At 40.0% G+C, this 18265-nt stretch overlaps 1 protein-coding gene across 1 annotated transcript in view; it reads right to left on the minus strand.

Annotated features, from left to right (window-relative positions):
- Nucleotides 1–2190: 2190 nt before the first annotated feature.
- LOC105458606 overlaps nt 2191–18265 on the minus strand; it is a 23403-nt gene continuing 7328 nt past the window's right edge. Inside the window, exons 11-12 of the mRNA XM_011704071.1 lie at nt 14774–17638; nt 2191–4457 (exon numbers count right to left, since the gene is read on the minus strand). Coding sequence (XP_011702373.1) covers nt 4303–4457; nt 14774–17638 — 3020 coding nt within the window. The 3' untranslated portion in view covers nt 2191–4302. The remainder of the gene's footprint in view (nt 4458–14773; nt 17639–18265) is intronic.

Here is an 18265-nt window from a genome sequence, read left to right on the forward strand (position 1 = left end):
CGCTCTATACATATAAATATAAATATATATATATATATATATATATATATATATATGTTGGGTGTGTGTGTGTGTGTGTGTGTATGTGTGTGTGTGTGTGAATTATCATTACAATAATAATTACTAGCTACGATCTGTATTATTTTTTTGCATCGCGCATCGGAGCCTGCGGACTCGTCCTGCCTAATTTCCTCGGTGGCGCTGTCGGGAAAATAAGAGGTAGAAAAATATACATGTGCTGCATGCGCATCTATTTGATTTAGTGCAGCAGCGAGAACGCGATTTAACTTTTGGACGCATAAAGAAAGATCGTCGAGATCTCGTACCTCTTTATGTCTCTACCTCGCTCCGTATCTTTGATCCAATCGTTTCATCTAAAGAATCTTCCGGAGTCTTGGACAATTTTCTTCAGCGATATAAATTGAATCGAAATCATTTTTCTACTGTCTCTGCGAGCAAGAATGTTTTTAGAATGTTTATGCATCCAAGGAGTTAAAAATATTATTGTTCTCAACTCGGTGTGCTGGTGACAGACACGCGTGCATATACGCCGGCACAATATATTTGCGTTGCACTAGAACTCTTCATCGAAATATATCCATTCGGAAGTATGAAATTAAAGTGTTCCTCACGTTCCGATATTCTAAATATATCTCCTTAAACGCTTACTAATCTTCGTTTGAAGAAAAAAAAAGGGAGACGATTCTCCTTTCTAAAAGCAGATGCGATTAGTAATGCCTGTTCAAAAGAATGTTTGTGAAATACGCTTAAAAACTTTCTTTTTCATCTGTTACTTTCATATTGCTACGCTTGTCGCTGCAAAAGAAAGTGAAGATCAAAGATTCAGAAGAGAGAAGATAGATAGATAGATAGATAGATAGATAGAAAATTAAATATAGAGTATAGATATGAGAGAAAGAGAGAGAGAGAGAGATAAAAGATTAAATATAGAAAATGAGAAAAGATTGGACAGTCGAAGTCTGCCTTGAGAGCACGCTGAACAATGTCTCCACCAAGCAACTATTACACTTTCCTCTACAATTCGCCTGTGACGAGCGGCGCGTGTCCTCTTTGCTCAACTACAAAAAAACTACTCATCACCTATGTGTACGCACGACGGAGATAATACTACAAAAGTCTCGCGCGCATTATCTACTATAGTTTAATCTATCGCTATCTTCCGCTTTTTTTTCGAGTCCCGATGGCACCGATCGCGCGCGCTATTCGCTAATCATTACTCTAGATATATCACTTAGAAAAAAGAAGAGTCGCGCATACGCTGGGCATTCCACGAAAATCGGGCAAAGGGTCTAAAAGGTCTCTCGGAAATTCTGCTACGTGAGACTCGCGATTCTACCCTGTTTTCTGCGTCTGTACGTATCTGCGTACGTATTTAGAGCTTGGCGCGTTAGTTGCGCCTGGTCTCTAATTCAATTTGCAGTTTTACACAGACTTGAATCAAGCTTCATCGTTATAGGTCCGCCGAAGCGGTAAGCGTTTTTTACAACGAGGAAGTAGTACTGCAAATATTTATCAATGTTAATCGAGTTGCAAGATTTAGATCGATGTCTCTCTCTACTCTTACGTGTTGCTCCCCAATTAGGTCACAAGTAAAAGAGATTTCCAAGTAAGACTAATGAATCGATCGTCAAAAGACTAATGAATCTTTCTGGTAATTGTCTAAGCTTTCTTTGTTAAGAAGGATAAGACGTAATGGAGAGCGAAAAGTTCTCAGAGAGATAAATGAAATTCACAAAGTCTGTTATAATATCTATGATGTGAAAGAGGATAGAGGAAATTTGATTGAACTTCGCCAATGTTCGAGGAAACAGTCCTCGTACATGTATTTTCGCTGAGAGAGATAAAGAGAGAAAGAGAGAGAAAGCATCTATTTACATATGTATACCTATATACATATGAATTGCCAAGTTTTCGTGGTATACTCTGGCGCGCTACATCGCACGCGTTTCTCGCGAGATCTTATCGGGATCTATACTTAGTACTAGCTATAAACCGACGTCGTTCACATCTCGTCCCGCTGCTGACACTTCTAAACATCGAGAACTCTCTATTCAATCTGGGATATCTCGCATGATAGACAGATCAATCGCTCACGACCGAATGATGGGGTAGGAACGAATTCGAAGAAAATTGGTTTTGTTTTAGTACGCACGATACGCGATCTTCCTCGTGTTAAACCATCGTTAGACGATGCGTTTTTTCATTTAACAAGAATGTAAATAATATACCGTAAAAATATCTGTTTCGTTAATTTACTCCACCTTTATATTTATTAACGAATGTTACGCATTTAATGTATCCAATTGAAATCGTTGAATTTATTTCAATTCTCATCGGAATTGAAAAAAAAAGAATCAATGATTATAAACCGCTGTAATGTATTACAGAATTTATAATCATTATTGCTTGTTTTCTTTTTTCTATAGAAATAGTAAATTTTTGATCAACCTGAAATACAACTGTTACCACTTGTTACACACAGTTGTTGTATATCTGTATATTTGTCGAGCAAACGCATCGTTTATACATGGAAAGAATGATTTTGTTAAAGTATGTAAAAATTTATTAAGCCAGATATAAATCTGAAACAAATCGTGTTGATCACAAATCATCTAAATAATTATATTGGACGCTCAAAATTGATTGTTAGAATATCAAAATCTTTTACAATATTATCATAATGCTTAATCATTTAGATCATTTTAAATCATCTAAATAATTACATTGGACGCTCAAAATCGATTGTTAGAATATCAAAATCTTTTACAGTATTATCACATTCTGCATAATCATTTTGAGCGTCCAACATAATTATTTTCACTACCCGACTTAATTTTTATATGTACTAAATTTTATGTATACTTTCTGGCCTAAGTTTTATACATATATTTTATATCTATACTTCAGAAAAACCGTTCCTTCCACGAAGGTCGCTTAAATGATCAATATTTCCGATGAAAGAACGCGAATGGAGCGGGAAGAAATGACATTCATGAAAATCACGCGGGAATATATTCGTACATTCGAATAACAAATAACGAGCATTACACACCGGCGAATTGCACGTGGGAAAGAGGGGATGTGTATAAAATGCAATTATCACAAACGCAGACTGCAGACTCGGGGAACGTACGTCGTGCGTGCGTGCGTGCATGTGTCCACGAAGAGAGATACGAAAAAGTACAAAAATATAGGGATTGATAATCGGCGTATCAACTTTACCGTAAAATAGTCTCTCAGACGTCAATTGCAGCATGATCGAGGGCTCGAGAAACGTAATCTGTGTCTTGTGACGCTCTCACCGAGCGTGATTTCTTTTTCTTCTTGCAGAAATTGCGCGAGATTTACGCACGAGTACGTAACGAAAGTCACTCTCGTTCCTACACCACTAGTTTTGTACGGGGGGGAGGAGGGGAAGAAGTCGGCCCTCTCTCAAGCCCGTATCAGACGATGCATCGGGGTTTGAGGATTGCAAATTGAATAGATCAGAACTTGCAGATCGGATAATTTGAATTTGAATCCGTTTCGTTTTGATCAACTCTAATCTCTCATTTGCTGCATCTTCAATCTCCAATGCGCAGTCTGATACAGAGGACTGTACAGAGTTGTGCTAGAGAGGAGAGCGTCGTGCCCCGCGTGATCGCGCACACAGAATAAGCGAACGGAATAAGCGAAGAGGCAACAAGAGGAAACAAGATACGAAACGCGTGACTCTCATCGGAGAAGAAAAACGCATTTGACTCTATACGTTTTACACGCGCCTCGTAGAAAATGTCGCGGTCAGCTCACGCGAATGGCTGGAGACTTTTCCTCTTATCATCCACCTCTCTTCCTTCGACACAGCGCACTCCTCGTCGTTAATATCCCTCTCACTCATGCACACACATACACACACACACACACACACACATACACACGATACACACCCATACACATGCGCGCGCGCGCGCGCGCACGCATTGTCCTTATTTTATTTATCTCTTATTCTATTCCTGCACTTTGTGCCTCTCGTCCGTCCCACTTTGTGATATATTCCGTATCAACGAAATTTTAGAAAAACAGAGTTTTGTGTGGCTGACGGACTGTGGAAAGACAGAGCCGAGCGATGGCACGGCGCAGCGAAGCGGCTTCACCCTTCAGGAGCAAGGACTCCTCTTCTGAGAAGAATTTCTCCCTTTTTTCTTCCTACATCACTTTCTTTCTTCCTTCTTTGTCCTTGCTCTCTGTTTACCTGAGGCAGCGCAGCCACTTGGGCAGCATGGCTGTGCATCTCAAATAATCTCAAATGGAGCCACTGCTATCACCGGGAAACACCATCATGTTCTCAGCTCCGTACGACGGTGTTGGCGAACTCCTCGCGTCCAGGGATGCCCTGCTAGCGGAGCTGAAACTGCTTGAGCTCAGGTCCTCGTAACTGGCCACCGACTGGCTACCACCTGAAAAAAAAAATACAGAATGGTTTTATTATACGAGGATCGGTGAGGAAGCGGATTCTTCGTGCACGGAACTCGTTCGCGAAAATCGTTTCTAAGGGAGAATCATGCTGCGCGCAACAAAGATACTTATAGCTTATTAATCGATTATCATTATTACGTCATTGGCCTTAAGGATAAAGCTCGATTTTTGTAAAATTAGATTGTTCTCTGTACAGCGTACTGTGCCAATCGGTCTTGGAAGGTGTGTATTAAAAGTTCTCGTTGAGAAAATTACTGGAATGTGAGATACCTGAGATAAATTGCACTGAAGGAAAAGGAAGAAATAATTAAATCAAGATTAAAAAATCGATTAAAGTTTATTTGCAGTTAAAGTCGCTTTATCTCGTCGTCTATTGAATATTAGTAACTTTTTCCTTGAGACCGATGACATGTATGTATGTCAAATAGATCTTCTATTAAATTAAATTCAGAAAAGATTTCTTGATCTGTATTCGCGTGTGTCTAGAACAAAATTGCCTGATTTTAATTAATTAATAAAAAGATCGAAAGTGAGAATAACTTAACATGCAGACGTATTTGACAATCTAATTAACAATTTGGAGCACTCCTTTGCATGATCGATGATGGACATAACGTTATAGATCTATATTATAATATATTAGAATCTGTTTCCATGATAGAGAAATGACAGCTATTAATATTTTTTTTATGTCAATATATTTATATCTATACGTATCTCAACGTAAAAGTATATAATTGCATATTGCAAATTGTATAATTTTTTTTTAAAGCGGCTATGTGTTTTTCCTTACATCAATTAATTTATTTGATTATTCTGTGTACGAAAATACTAAAATTCTCAAAATAATAGGAAAATTAATAGCTCGGAAGATATTTCATGTCAAAATACGCTAGAATAAAGTATAAAATCTCGTCAACTATTACTTTTTTTGATAACTTTATCTTAATATTTTTATATGTAGAATATGTAAAGAAATTGTATTATGTATAAAAATCATATGATTCTATTTAAAATATGACTTTAAAAAATCGATTTTTTTTTTGAAAATTAATTTTACCATTTATCCTCCAGATCATCCATCATCTTTTTGTTTGAAACATTTTTATTTGCCGAGTTCAGTTTTTGAGATATTCGGTTAGACTTAAAATACGGCACTCTGTATACAGTGTTGTCATTGCATATATATATATATATATACTATGTGTGTGTGTAAATCCACACGATTATATCTTGTCTGCATCAAAGTGTCCCTCTCAGAAAGAACTCTCAGAATGTTCTTTCTTCAAAAGTCAAACTTGCGGCGATCAGCGAAATGTATACAATGCGAATACAGATCCACATATTGTATATATTGTAAGTCGTAATTAAAAGGACGAGAAACTTTTCAAGAAAAATAGCATGCGTATGCGGTATGGCTGTATACTTTTATTTTCGTTTTATCGTTTTTGTCTTTTTTTCCCTTATGTATTAGCAACCGCTCGTGATGAAGCGTCTCTTTCGCGAGCTAACATCTCGCACGATGTCTCACGCGCGTGTCGGACATAATTTCGTTTTTTGTTTTTTTGTCTTTGTTTTTTTTTGTACATTTGTCGTTACAATCATTAATGTCGTTAGTGTCATTTTACAATACATCCCGGCATATTTCGCCACAATCGATTTTACATCGTGGAAGAAAACAGCGTCGCGCCCTGTTCGCTTCCTCTTTTCTCGTTCTCGTGGACGATTCTTCTTCAGTAATTAATTAATTGAGATCATATCGAGCGACATGCGCAACGTCGCCCAATCTAGAACGGGAGAAGAAGGTAATGTCGCCGATTTTTTTTAAACTCGTTTCAGCTGCTAAAACTATTTGGATCTCGCGGAAACCCTCGAGTAAATTCGATATTCCTGAATTTTGAATTAACATCGAAAGTGCGTTCCTGAGAGTGTTCCCTATATTTAATTAGACAAGTCACTACTTCATAAATATTTCAAGAACATATTCGCGTAGAATCCTTGCTTTTTTTATTGTCTTGGGAGAAAGAGTATCGCGACTCGACGGGGGATCCTAATGAGAGAGGGCTTCTTAGAATATTATAGATCTCTATTTAGCGTGTCGTTTATCGACGAAAATTAGAACGTTTTCAAATAAAAACGAAACCCTCGAATAAAACGTACGCCCAACTTACGGCCGGTTTGATTTTTCAAAGGCGTTTCTCAATTCGCGATACTCTTTTTCACAAAGCGCGATATGTATTAACATCGTGCGGCGACGAGTACATTTAAAATTGCTTTAGCAGTTCGCACAGGAGTCAGTCGTTATTCATCGGGTTGCGAAATAAATAGAGCGTGGCTAAAAATTGTACAGCGTTGATTCGTAAAGAAAATAATACTGAGCACCGTGTTGTTGTGCATTGAGAAAAATATTGCTCAGATTGATCGATCGAACTAATACAATTACGGATCTATTTTTGCGTTAAAAATCAGTGAGAAAGCTCATCTTTTTTTCGCATTAATATTCTCCTCTTGCTCTCGTTCCGAGCGTCACCTTTTCTCATTGCACATCCAAAGAAATAACAAGTTGATCGATCGTATAAAACTTACACCGAGTAAATTAAATTATATATGCGACAGGCTTTTGTCCGGACTTTGGTATTGTAACATCACACAAGCGAACGTCGTACACATTTTTTCTTTCTTTACACTCCGCGGCCGCTTCCGCAGCGGGCGGCCCGCTGTGTCAGAATCATTTACGAGAATGAGATAAGGGGCCAACGAACGAGACTGACAAAAATTCTTTCAACATCAAGCACGCTAAACGAATCTACAAGCTAAAGCTTATCGGAGAGAAGTAGAGCCTCCGCGTCCTAAGTCGTACGAATAAATACGAAAGTAAAATCAACGATATAATCTATCGGCCGCCGAAAGTTCACAACGGCGATTACATTTGCATTACATCGGCGAAGGCAGTTACTGCATGATACATTCGAATCTTTCCACGATTATTGCCTTCCTAAGTAACGATATAGGACGTACAGTGGCGGAGAATTCACATCGTCGATCTTCAGCGAAGATTCAATTAACAAAAAAAATATATATATATATGTATATTTGACGTTTGAAAGAAAAAGAGACTCGAAACTCGAAGATTTCGTTATAATCGATATCAGTTTTTGTCATTTAGTTCGTTAAATTTTAGCTTTCACATTTGATATCGCATTGGTTTGGTATAGAAAAGCTTATGGTTTATATCCCAAACGGACCGAGAAATGCAGTTCAAATAAGATGTATGTACATATCCAAATAATAATAATTCTTAGAGAAAGAGAGATTCGCAAGCTGTAAGTAGACAATCACAGTTATTTATTCCATTTGCAATATAGCCACTTCGAGCAATCAAGGAACATTCAACTACTTTGTCCGAAGGATTTTCAAGAGAGAGATAAATAACTTGACCGTTTTGTTTCGACTCTCGAGAGAAATTGCAGAAACAAATGACTGATATACAACAAATAGAAATGATTTATTTCGTTATTTCCAAATGAGACCGTTTCTTTTACGGTTGATGATCTCTTCAAGATCGACGATTGATTTTCATCATAATTCTCGTTACTTGTTTGTCGTTTTGATAGTTTATTAGTAGATTGTCTTACGGTAAATCTATATCAAGAAATACTATGCCACTCTAATCGCCACTGTACATACAGATCGAAACTAACGTTTATCCAAAGATTTATTGCAAAATTTGACGTATCGCGATAGACAATGTATCGGCCAGTTTTTTTGTTTCATTTCTTTTTTTTTTGTTTGTTTGTTGTAGAAGAATACCTCTGTGAAGAGAAGTATATCAGTTAATTCATCTTAACTCTATTCAGGTAAATATACAGGTAAGTTATATAACTCGCTATACACAGAAAAAGAAAATAGGACCGCTTAAAATTATAAATAAATTCGGCGCGCCCAAGTGTGTTTCTGTCCGTTAATCATTAATTTTCCAATACATTCAGGCTCGGTTGCACCGACGCCGCGTATCAATTGGCGTTAATTTCCTGGACTAATTTCTCGTCCTACATCAGGTATATAGGATTAATAATTTAGGAAAGGACAATCGCGCGTGAAATCGCTAATCCAGGAGCTCGTACAATGATCCTCGATGCAACGTGGCCTAAATGTTTTCTCTAGCGCAATTCTATATAAATTAGTACATACACATATCTACGGTACTACAATAAGTAATATCTACACGAAGATCGGTTTTGAAGAAAACGATACGATACTCTGTCTCTGAGAGAAGTCAAAATACTATCGAGGACTCGAAAATGATTGTGTACAAAGTGCGCATTGTAATTTGGACGTTATCAACGACGATTGTTCATTCGAAGTTTCCCCCCTCCCTCTACCCCTCCCCCCCCTGCCAGGCCGTGCAAAAACGGCTGTGAAAAGTGAAACGGAGAACGCACATAATACGCTCAAATTGTTGGCGATAACGAGAGCGAGGATGAATATCACCTTCGTTCTTTCGCCGAGTGTCACAAATTCGCTAACAAGAGTGAGGGGGATTGAAATATTCTTCCGCGAGCGTAGTATGCATTTGTTTTTTTTTTTTTGCGACCGAATTAATATTCGGCATTTCTCTCCCGCGCGCGCCATACATACCCACGCATCACATACACTCCTTATTAATACACGCATCACACGCAATGATTCGTTATTAAATCATAAACCTTAGATCTCTTTTTATTTCTTTTTTCCCTTTTCCCTTTCACGTAATATATATATATATACATGCCTGCATGTAACGATATAGAATAATTCGCGACGAAGAAGAAACAAGGGACGAGTTTCGATTAGATCAGCGTATTATGCATCAAACTATACGTATTATGCATAAGATGTCTAATGCCGTTTGTGGATCGAGATCAACTACGAACTGAGGGACATCACAGTCTGAATTTCTTCGTGAAACTTCGGTGAGACAACGCGAGGAATGTACGAGGTAAACCGCATCACCTGGTATGTTGCTTGCTCATCAAGTGAACTGAAAGAACGGCTTTGGAAAAATTAAACAGGAACACATGAGCCATGATATATGGACATTCGAGCAATACAATATTTACTACACGGATAAAAATAATATATTGACAGCATTAGCTAGCAGTCTAATTGAAAATAATTTTGTCAATTAATAAGTATTAATTCTCTAGGGAATATTGTCTTATCATTAAAAAGTCTTTTATTACTGATGTTACAAGATATCTTTTAAATAAAGAATTTATCGACGCATAAATTTTTTGATGATGAGAAGCACTATTATTAATATTCAATGCTATACTTTCATTTTTAATTTTTAAATGTAACTAAATTGCATGAGAAGATCCTGAATTTTCGATACATTCTTATACCATGGAAAGTGAACATTGCAAATACATTTGTTTTAATCAAATGTTATTCGTTTCAGTTATCTATTAAGTCATCTTACAAGATGATTCGTTAGAAAATGTAGTCGATGATGAAGTGAGATATTTGGAAAAAAAGATAAAAGTTGAAAATGAAAATAAAAAAAGTAAGTTCTACTTTTTTCCTGAAAAATGTTTAACTAATAAGTTTTATCCTTTTGAGTAAAAAAAATCAATATAATTTTATTTGAACGATTTATAATAATTGAAGATTTTGATTCAAATTTAAGTACAAGAATTTAAATGCAAAAAAGCACGAGAATTCACCCGGGATTTAATAGATTAACATTGTCATTAAATTAACAAGATTATTCTCAATTAAACTGTTAACAGCTAATGCCGTTAATGCAACATCATTTTTTTTTCTCATGGATGCACGGAGATACGTGCTCTCAGTACATTCGCACAATTGTTCACTAGTAAACATTGCATCAAGCAAATATATATACTCTACGACTGGCACTGATCCAATTATCCTTGGCTCACAATCAGATATTCCTTTCTCCTTTCTTCTTCATGATCTAATTCGCAAGCAAGCCTGGTAAATTATCCTGCACTCTATATTTATAATATATATTTGCTACAGCAGAGTGGAGCACAGTTAACTAGTCTATCGGCAGTTTCTCCTTTGAAAGAAACTTACGTTACTCTAATGCTGATAATTAGTCTGACAAATTGATCAGACTTGTGAGAGCCTCGCGTGGTTCACCACTTACACTCCTCATTCTCGACTAAAATAGATTTTCTGGTTGATCTCTAAATCGATAAAAAGATTCGCCTCTCTCAATATATTTTTCCTACTTGAGTTTTTTTTTCGTGCAGCGATTGCAACGACAGAAAACCGCTGTCACGAAGCTACTGAGTTTACTGAGTATTTATCTTTTTTTTTTCGATACACTCTCGCACACGATATCTATTTCTCTTTTTCTTTTACCGCTAATTACGATATACAAGAAATGTAATTATATCTACACACACACACACACATACACACACACACACGCGCGCATGCACACTTTTTTTATGCGTCACCATCGGCAACGTTGAACACGTTTTACATGCTTTTTCTTATTTTCGTCCTTGTTTTCTCGCGTGTAACATTCAAAAGGACTTTGAAATTTTTACACATTAAGCACACGCCTGCATAGGCCAGTTCGACGTTTCGAAAATGCGAAAGAACCAGAAGAGATAGAGAAGGACTATAGAAAGGGATGAATATTAACTGCTACGTGAAGGAAGATGAAGCAGAACGAAAAGCGATGTACGTGAGAGGTAAAATTAAGAGAAATTAAGGGAACATTTTTCGTTAGTTCAGATATCTCTGAAAACGTTAATTTTGTCTATATGTACATATATACAATTATAAGTAACAAAAGTAAATTATAAGTAAAAAAAATACTATATATATTAAAGTAATAATTCAGATTATTTATTACTTAATATACATAATATATTTACAACAAATTCTAATCAAAAGTTCTAATTAATCCTTTTGTTATTATTTATACATTATTTGTGTTATTTATTTTATATTGAAAAACTTTTCAATTTTCTTTAAAAATATATTAAATTTTAATCTGTAAATGTGTCTTTTTCTTAGCAAATTAAGAACGTTCGTTAAAAACATTCCCTTAATTTTCGATTTAATTTTTGAGAATACTAAATCGAATTTATATCCGTTTCATAATTTAAATTTGAATATTTCATCTTTAACTCTAAAATTGTTGCAAGCCGTCAGTCAGAAAACAGAATATTTCATGTTTTACTTAACTTAAAATTTAAATAATTATAAACAATTTACTTTGAGGGGAAGGATGCATTGTGAAATCACAGGACAAAACTACCTATTTTTATGTTCCTTTCACTCAATATATTCGGATCATCTTTTCTCTTATTCTTTTGACTTTTTCTCATATAAACGACTATATAATGATCATGCTTTTTTCTATATATAGTTCTTTCTAAATTTTAATTATAGTTTGCAAAAATTCTTTTTGCAACTTTAATTGCTCGTTACTATTGATAAAATCATAATTATTTAATACTGATTTCTTATTTTTGGCATGAAGTTTTGTACAACTAAGGATAAAATCGCCTAAATAGAATTTAATAGTAACTGTATAATTAGGAGATCTTTGTTTGAAACAATCGTAACCGCACTGTCTACTCTAGTTCGCGCGCAAGAATTTACATATTCTATCTCTTTCTTAGATACTTATAAAAAAAATTATTTTAGCTCAAAATGTAGAGAGAATAAACTAGTATTTTTAAATAAAAAATTTAATACTTTGATCTTTTTCTCTTTTGAAGAAGTGCACCCTTCCCTTTCTACATAAATTTTAAAAAATTAATTTGTAATATATTTCGTACATCATATGTGCGAGATATTTATAATAATAAAAGAATTTTAAAACTCAGAGAGGAAAATGTTAAAATAATTGAGGATATCGTATAATCATCTGTTCAATTAAAATTTGCAATAAATCTAATTGTAAGTATGATGATAAACTGCAGGTGATGCTACAAAACACAACGGGAATGAGACGTTAATAACAAAATGATTTAGCGATTTCGATGAATAATGAAGTTTGTTACAAGATATTAATTTTTTCAACACAACACGGATTATACTGTATATACGAACATCAGTATACTAATAAATTGCACTAACGTTAATGGTGTGAATTTTAAATCTGCATAGTTTGTATCAAACAATGCATAATAGATTGTTTTAGTAATAAATTCAATCAGTATTAACAATTGTGTCACAAATCACTTTTCGTGATTTCTTTCATTTCCGTAATTAATACAACGTACGTTACATAAATTATATAAACTAATAACTTTAAAAAAAAAAAAAACGTAAACCAATATAAAAATTAACAAGAGAACATAACAATCTTACAAAGTCAACTAATTAAAATAACAAAAATGAGTTTTTCTTGTAGACAGCATGTAGTTTCTCTAGAAAGAGAATCAAGGGGATGAAATTTAGAAGAGACAGAGAAAATGAAACTTAGACCGAAGATGAGTCTCGGTATTCGATCGGAGTGTCTGGCATCTGCATTATTTCGAAAAAAGTGTTGAGACTTTTCTATTTTTCACATCATCAACGTCGTACTTAAGATGCTCGCACTGCGTTGCTTAAATCTTCCCAATTCTGGGAGGTTTGTGCTCTGATTGAGCAGTTTGTTGCTCAATCAGAATGCCCTTTCCAGCTGTGTTTTAAATGTGAATAGAGTAATTGCATTTGAACAGGCGTAGTTTGTGCAGAGATGAACGCGTTCGAGGAATCATGTAGAACACATCGTTTTAAAGATTCATAGCGCAAACGGATCTCTTATATCGTCCCTCCCCTACTGCTACCATTTTGTTATTAATATTATTTCGTCAACAATTTGTCAGGGAATACTTTTGTATCGCGTATAAATGATCAATGATATAGAGAGTCCTCTCATAAATCCCCTCGAAAACGAAATGGGCATTTTTATACAAAAGTGCACGAAGACAATATGTACAGTTAAATAAACAATCAGAGACTTTCTGATTGTAGTCGTTCCAAACTGTATAAGGTGATTGTGATTGAAAATCCTTTCAATTTGATAATAATTTCCCTCTGTATACTGCCGTCGCACGACGAGAAGCATAATCCGAGTAGGCAGTAAACCAAAGCTGGATGAGAATCTGATGAAGATGACTTTTGTACTACAACGAAGAAATATGGCCTATTGCACACCGACGGACGCTTGTGGCCGTCGCTTGAGAACAGGGGGCCAGCTAGAGGGTCAATCCTGCAAATGAACACCTAATGGCCGAGAGCGCGCTCGTCAATTGCACGAAACAATAACATTACCGATAATTGGGCAAACAATATACAGATACACGCAATTTGTTTTGCATCACGCAAGAATTCAAGCTCTATCACCTCTTTTACGATCTAAGGCAGTCAAATTGAAATTGCTACACGGGTGTATCTCAGGATGACGCGGAAACGCGCGATCCTGTTTCGGAGGAGAGCTCCCTCGTTAGTTCTACACCCCGGTAATAGAGCTAACGTTGAAGCATCTAACAATGTTCTAATATTCGCTAGAACACAACCTTGCCCGCTATGTCGCCCGAACGTAGAGTAATCCGCTCGCGCGTAATACTTCAGCGATTGATACCAACTATTAATTGATAAGACTCGAAACGAAGATAGGGCCACACTAAACGGGATTTTTAAATAGAATAACAATAGGTTTTCGCACATACATGGCGCGACACGCTTTCAATTTCTGTTACAAGTTTTTTTTTCGGATCGTCGCAATCATCTCGAATGTTATTAATTTTTGCGTCAGGAATGAATTCCTGAAAATATTGACAGCAAATTATAATTACGGAGGAAAGATGGGCCTTATCGTCATTTACAGCAAGACGCACGCCGGAGATCGCGAGAGAGCTCTTCAAGGTCGCATAATCGGACTTCGATGTAATCTCTCACTCCCTTATGTATGAACGCTAATCTACTCCTGTCACTTGCATTAGGAGTATGTAAAGGGCAAGGCTGGCCCTAGGCACGTCCATGCAGCAATCCTCTACTCATCTGCGCTTTTTCCTCTTAGATCTGTTGCTCGCCTTCTTGGTGGCGGTCGAGTGCCCGCCGGGCACCTCGCGCTCCGCTTCGTTCCGCTTCTCGGTAGACGACCCGTGCTCGGATTCCGGTGACATCTTCGTGGAAGAAGCCGGATCGCCGGGCGCTCCGGTGGTACTGTCGCCGCCACCGTCGCCGCCGCCCGCCTGCCGCTGTCGCTGCGTCGCCGGCTGAAGCTGCAAAGAAGATTCTCTTTGCGATTCTCTCCTCTCGGCTGCCATGACGTTACCTCGACGTATCTCATCGGCGGTGGATCGTACTTCCGAGGCGAGGAGAGGACTGCCCTCCGTCGCTCTGTTATCCCCCTTGTCCCGAGAGATCTTGGCACGCGCCATAGCGGTCGTGACATGCGCGATATCCTTGTCCGCGCGAGGCTCTTCGTCTACAATCGGTGCGTGAAGGTCTACAAGGATACTCTCCTCCACCGTCGTCGTCTTCGTCTTCGTCACATCGACATTATCCTTCTCACCGAAGAAGAGCTCCTCCTCTTCCTCTTCCTCCTCCTCCTTAGTTCTGCAGGCTCCTCGTCGTCGTGTACTTTCGCGTTCGCGCGTCATACGTCCTGTAGAGAAACGTTTGAGAAACGCCGTAGAATTGCCGCAGAATTCCGTTTCCTCTAGCTTCCTCACGTTTTCGCCAATTTCCGATTTCTCTTCCACTTCTATCAACGGCTCGAGATCCGTCTCCTTACGGACTTCCTGCGAATCCGAGGAAGGGGAGATGCTCTTTTTAACAATAGAGCTCCAAGATATCTCCGCCAGAGGTGAAGCTTGACCCTTCGGCTCCTGATCCATGGAGTCGAGTTCCGCTAAGAATGGCTCCTCTCGCACAGCCTCCTGCACGGCCTCCTGCAATTCCGCAATTTTTACCTTGGAGGAACGGAACGAAGGCAGAAGGGCGGAGAGAGAGCTGAGCTCCGTCGAGCTGTTCTCCTGCGACTGACCGTCCGGCTGCGACCGCTTGCTCTTGCGGGACTTTCGGGCACGCGCCCCGGCTACGACAGGCAGAATCTTGCATTCCGGCGTCGCGTCGGCATCCACGTCAGCCTTCTGCATCGCGTCGATGTCGATAATCTCGACGATGTCGCTGTCGGTAGTCGTCTGAGATGCTCGCTTGGCAGGTAGCAGCGTGGAAGGCGATAAGAAAATCGTCGGCTTTAGGCCACGACTTTTGGCCCTTCTCGTGGGGCTCGGACACGGTCCCTCCGACTTGTCCTTAAAATATTCGGAACTGCCTTTATCGGTCTCCTCCGACCTCGGCCAGACCTCCTCCAGCGGGTTATATATCACAGTGACCTCCGCGGCCCCTGCTTCGCCCTTCTCAATTACCATAATATCCTTTCGTTTCTTGCCGGACCTGGACTTTGCTCCCTGCTGCTCCGCCGACGTCGTTTCTTGCAGAGATTCTCTCTGCGACAATCTCGCTACCGCGTCGAGTTCCAGCTCGCGGACCTCCGAGAGTTGAACGTGTTCCAGATCGTCGTCGGAGGACAACGTGTGCCTGCTGTGCCTTCTACGTGGATAATTGTCACTGCTCTTTGTCAAGGGCTTCGCCGCCGCGGCATCGCCCCGCTCCGAAGTCATGGATTCAAAACCGAGCTCGACGCTGTGTATGTACTCCAGATCGTCGTCCGAAATCGTGCTCTTGCTGCTCTTCCGTCGCGCCACGGGAGACGAGAACTGCGGGATCGCGCCGACGGTCGAGCTCGCGTCTCTACACCTGCCGCCACCCGCCGCGTCAGCTGCCTTCACCCGCATCTGCAGCACCTCAGACGCGTGAATGTGCTCGATGTCGTCGTCGGATTGGGTCGACGTGGAAGCGGCGTCTCTGCTGAGATTGCACGGCTCTATCATGTGATACTCGATGGAACTGAAGTCGTCCAGCGGCGGCGGATCCAAGGGCGGCAACTCGTCGTCGTTCTCAATGTCCTCGTTGTTACGACCGGGTAGCAATCTCGCGCGTTCCACGTCCAACGTGGCTCTAACAGGGTTTCCTCTCTTCACGTCGGCAATCGATTCCGTCGTCTCGGACAAGTCGACAGAAGATACCTCCCTCGCGCGTTTAATCTCTCTATCCTCGAGCGTAGCTCGATCTTTGCCGGTGGACTCCCGCGGAGAAGCGCGGCTCTTCCATTCGTCGTTCTTACGAGGCACTGCCTCGTATTTGTCTCTCGCTACCTTGGTCTCTCTCGCGCGCTCACTGCCACTCTCCCCTTTCCTCGCGCCGACGCTCAACGTCGAATCCACGCATCGCGCGTCTTCGATGATGACGCTGTCCTCGTCCTCTTTGACGACGTATTTCTCCGGCGCGGCGCGCGTTGTTCGCTGTTCAATCGAGCGTTTCTGCGCGATACTGGAACTCGACGTTCTCTCGGAGTCGACGACCGCTCTTATCGCGACAGGTCTCCTGACTTTCTCGTCCACGTTCGGCTGCGGTATCTCGACACTCCTCTCGTCCCGCATCGTCTTGTTCTCCATTAACGTGACGCTGTCGTCGTCGTAGCTGACGACGTACTTGGCCTTGGCGAGATGCCTCTCGTGAGCCTCGCTGCGATAATAATCCTCGGCACGCCGGTCGACGGCGAATCTCCCTTTGCTGCACCACAACGCAGTCTCCTTCGCCTGCGTCATCGGGCTGCTCGGGATCTCACCTGGCTCGGCGCACAGGCTGAGACTCGTCGGCACGTCATGGAACGCCTCCTCCTTCTCGTAGTCGATCGACGTCGTCGTCGTCGTGGCCGCCATCTCCGCGCACAGGGCGCGACGCTCCTGCAGCTCGCGTATGCTCTCGTCGGGCACGCTGTCGATCGCCGGCTCGCTTGCCGAGCGCATCTCCGCGCAGATCTCGGTGAGCTCGCGATTCAACGCCCGGCTCTCCGGCTCGTCCGGGAGGTCGGCCGCGCCGAGCGAGGCCGGACCCTCCTCGGCGCACACGCTTCTAGGCGCGTGGATCTCCTCCGCGGCGGAGTCGTACTCCTGTATGGAGCTAATAGCGTCCTCATCCTCGTCGGCCGACACGGTAATCACGGTGCCGGTGTGAGGGTTGACGACTTTAGTTACCGGCTGACCCACCCTCTCAAATACCGTACGCCTCCCTAGTAACAGAAAAAGCCGTTGGCAGGTATCAATATCACGAGTCGCTGCTCACGCGTGTCTCTTTCGCTCTCTTTCTCTCTCTCCCTCTCTCTCTCTCTCGCTCGTTCTCGCTGTCTCTCGCTCGCTTGAATCCGCGTCCGATTAATCCCTCGGAATCGTGCGCTATTCATTTTCGCGTTATCTCGTTTTGTAGCAGAGCCGATCGACGTTTGGAAATATTTGTTTGCGCAAGTTTACATCGACCCGAAAGCACTCATCGAAGTTGATTGATTATACGGTGTCCTAGAATCGGGCGAAAAGCAGGCGCAAACGTTTACTCTTGTAAAATATACGCTTAATTTTTCTAATTTCATTTATGGACTTCTTTATTTTTTGTGGAGTGTTAGGAACGTTTCGTTGGGTTGGCCCATTTTGATATTTAATTATAATTTCAAAATTATAATTTAAAAATTATAATTTAATTATAATTTAAAAAAAAACCAACATTTTATGTTTTCAGAACTTTTAAAATTTCAATATCAAATATTTTAGTATGTAACACTTAAAATTTCATTAAAGTTTACTTCGAGCTAAACGATAAATAAAATGTTTTGTTTTTTTGTGAAATTTATTTCTCGATAAACTCA

Source organism: Wasmannia auropunctata, unplaced genomic scaffold (assembly GCF_000956235.1).
Source record: "Wasmannia auropunctata unplaced genomic scaffold, wasmannia.A_1.0 LD334508.1, whole genome shotgun sequence".
Taxonomy (NCBI): domain Eukaryota; kingdom Metazoa; phylum Arthropoda; class Insecta; order Hymenoptera; family Formicidae; genus Wasmannia; species Wasmannia auropunctata.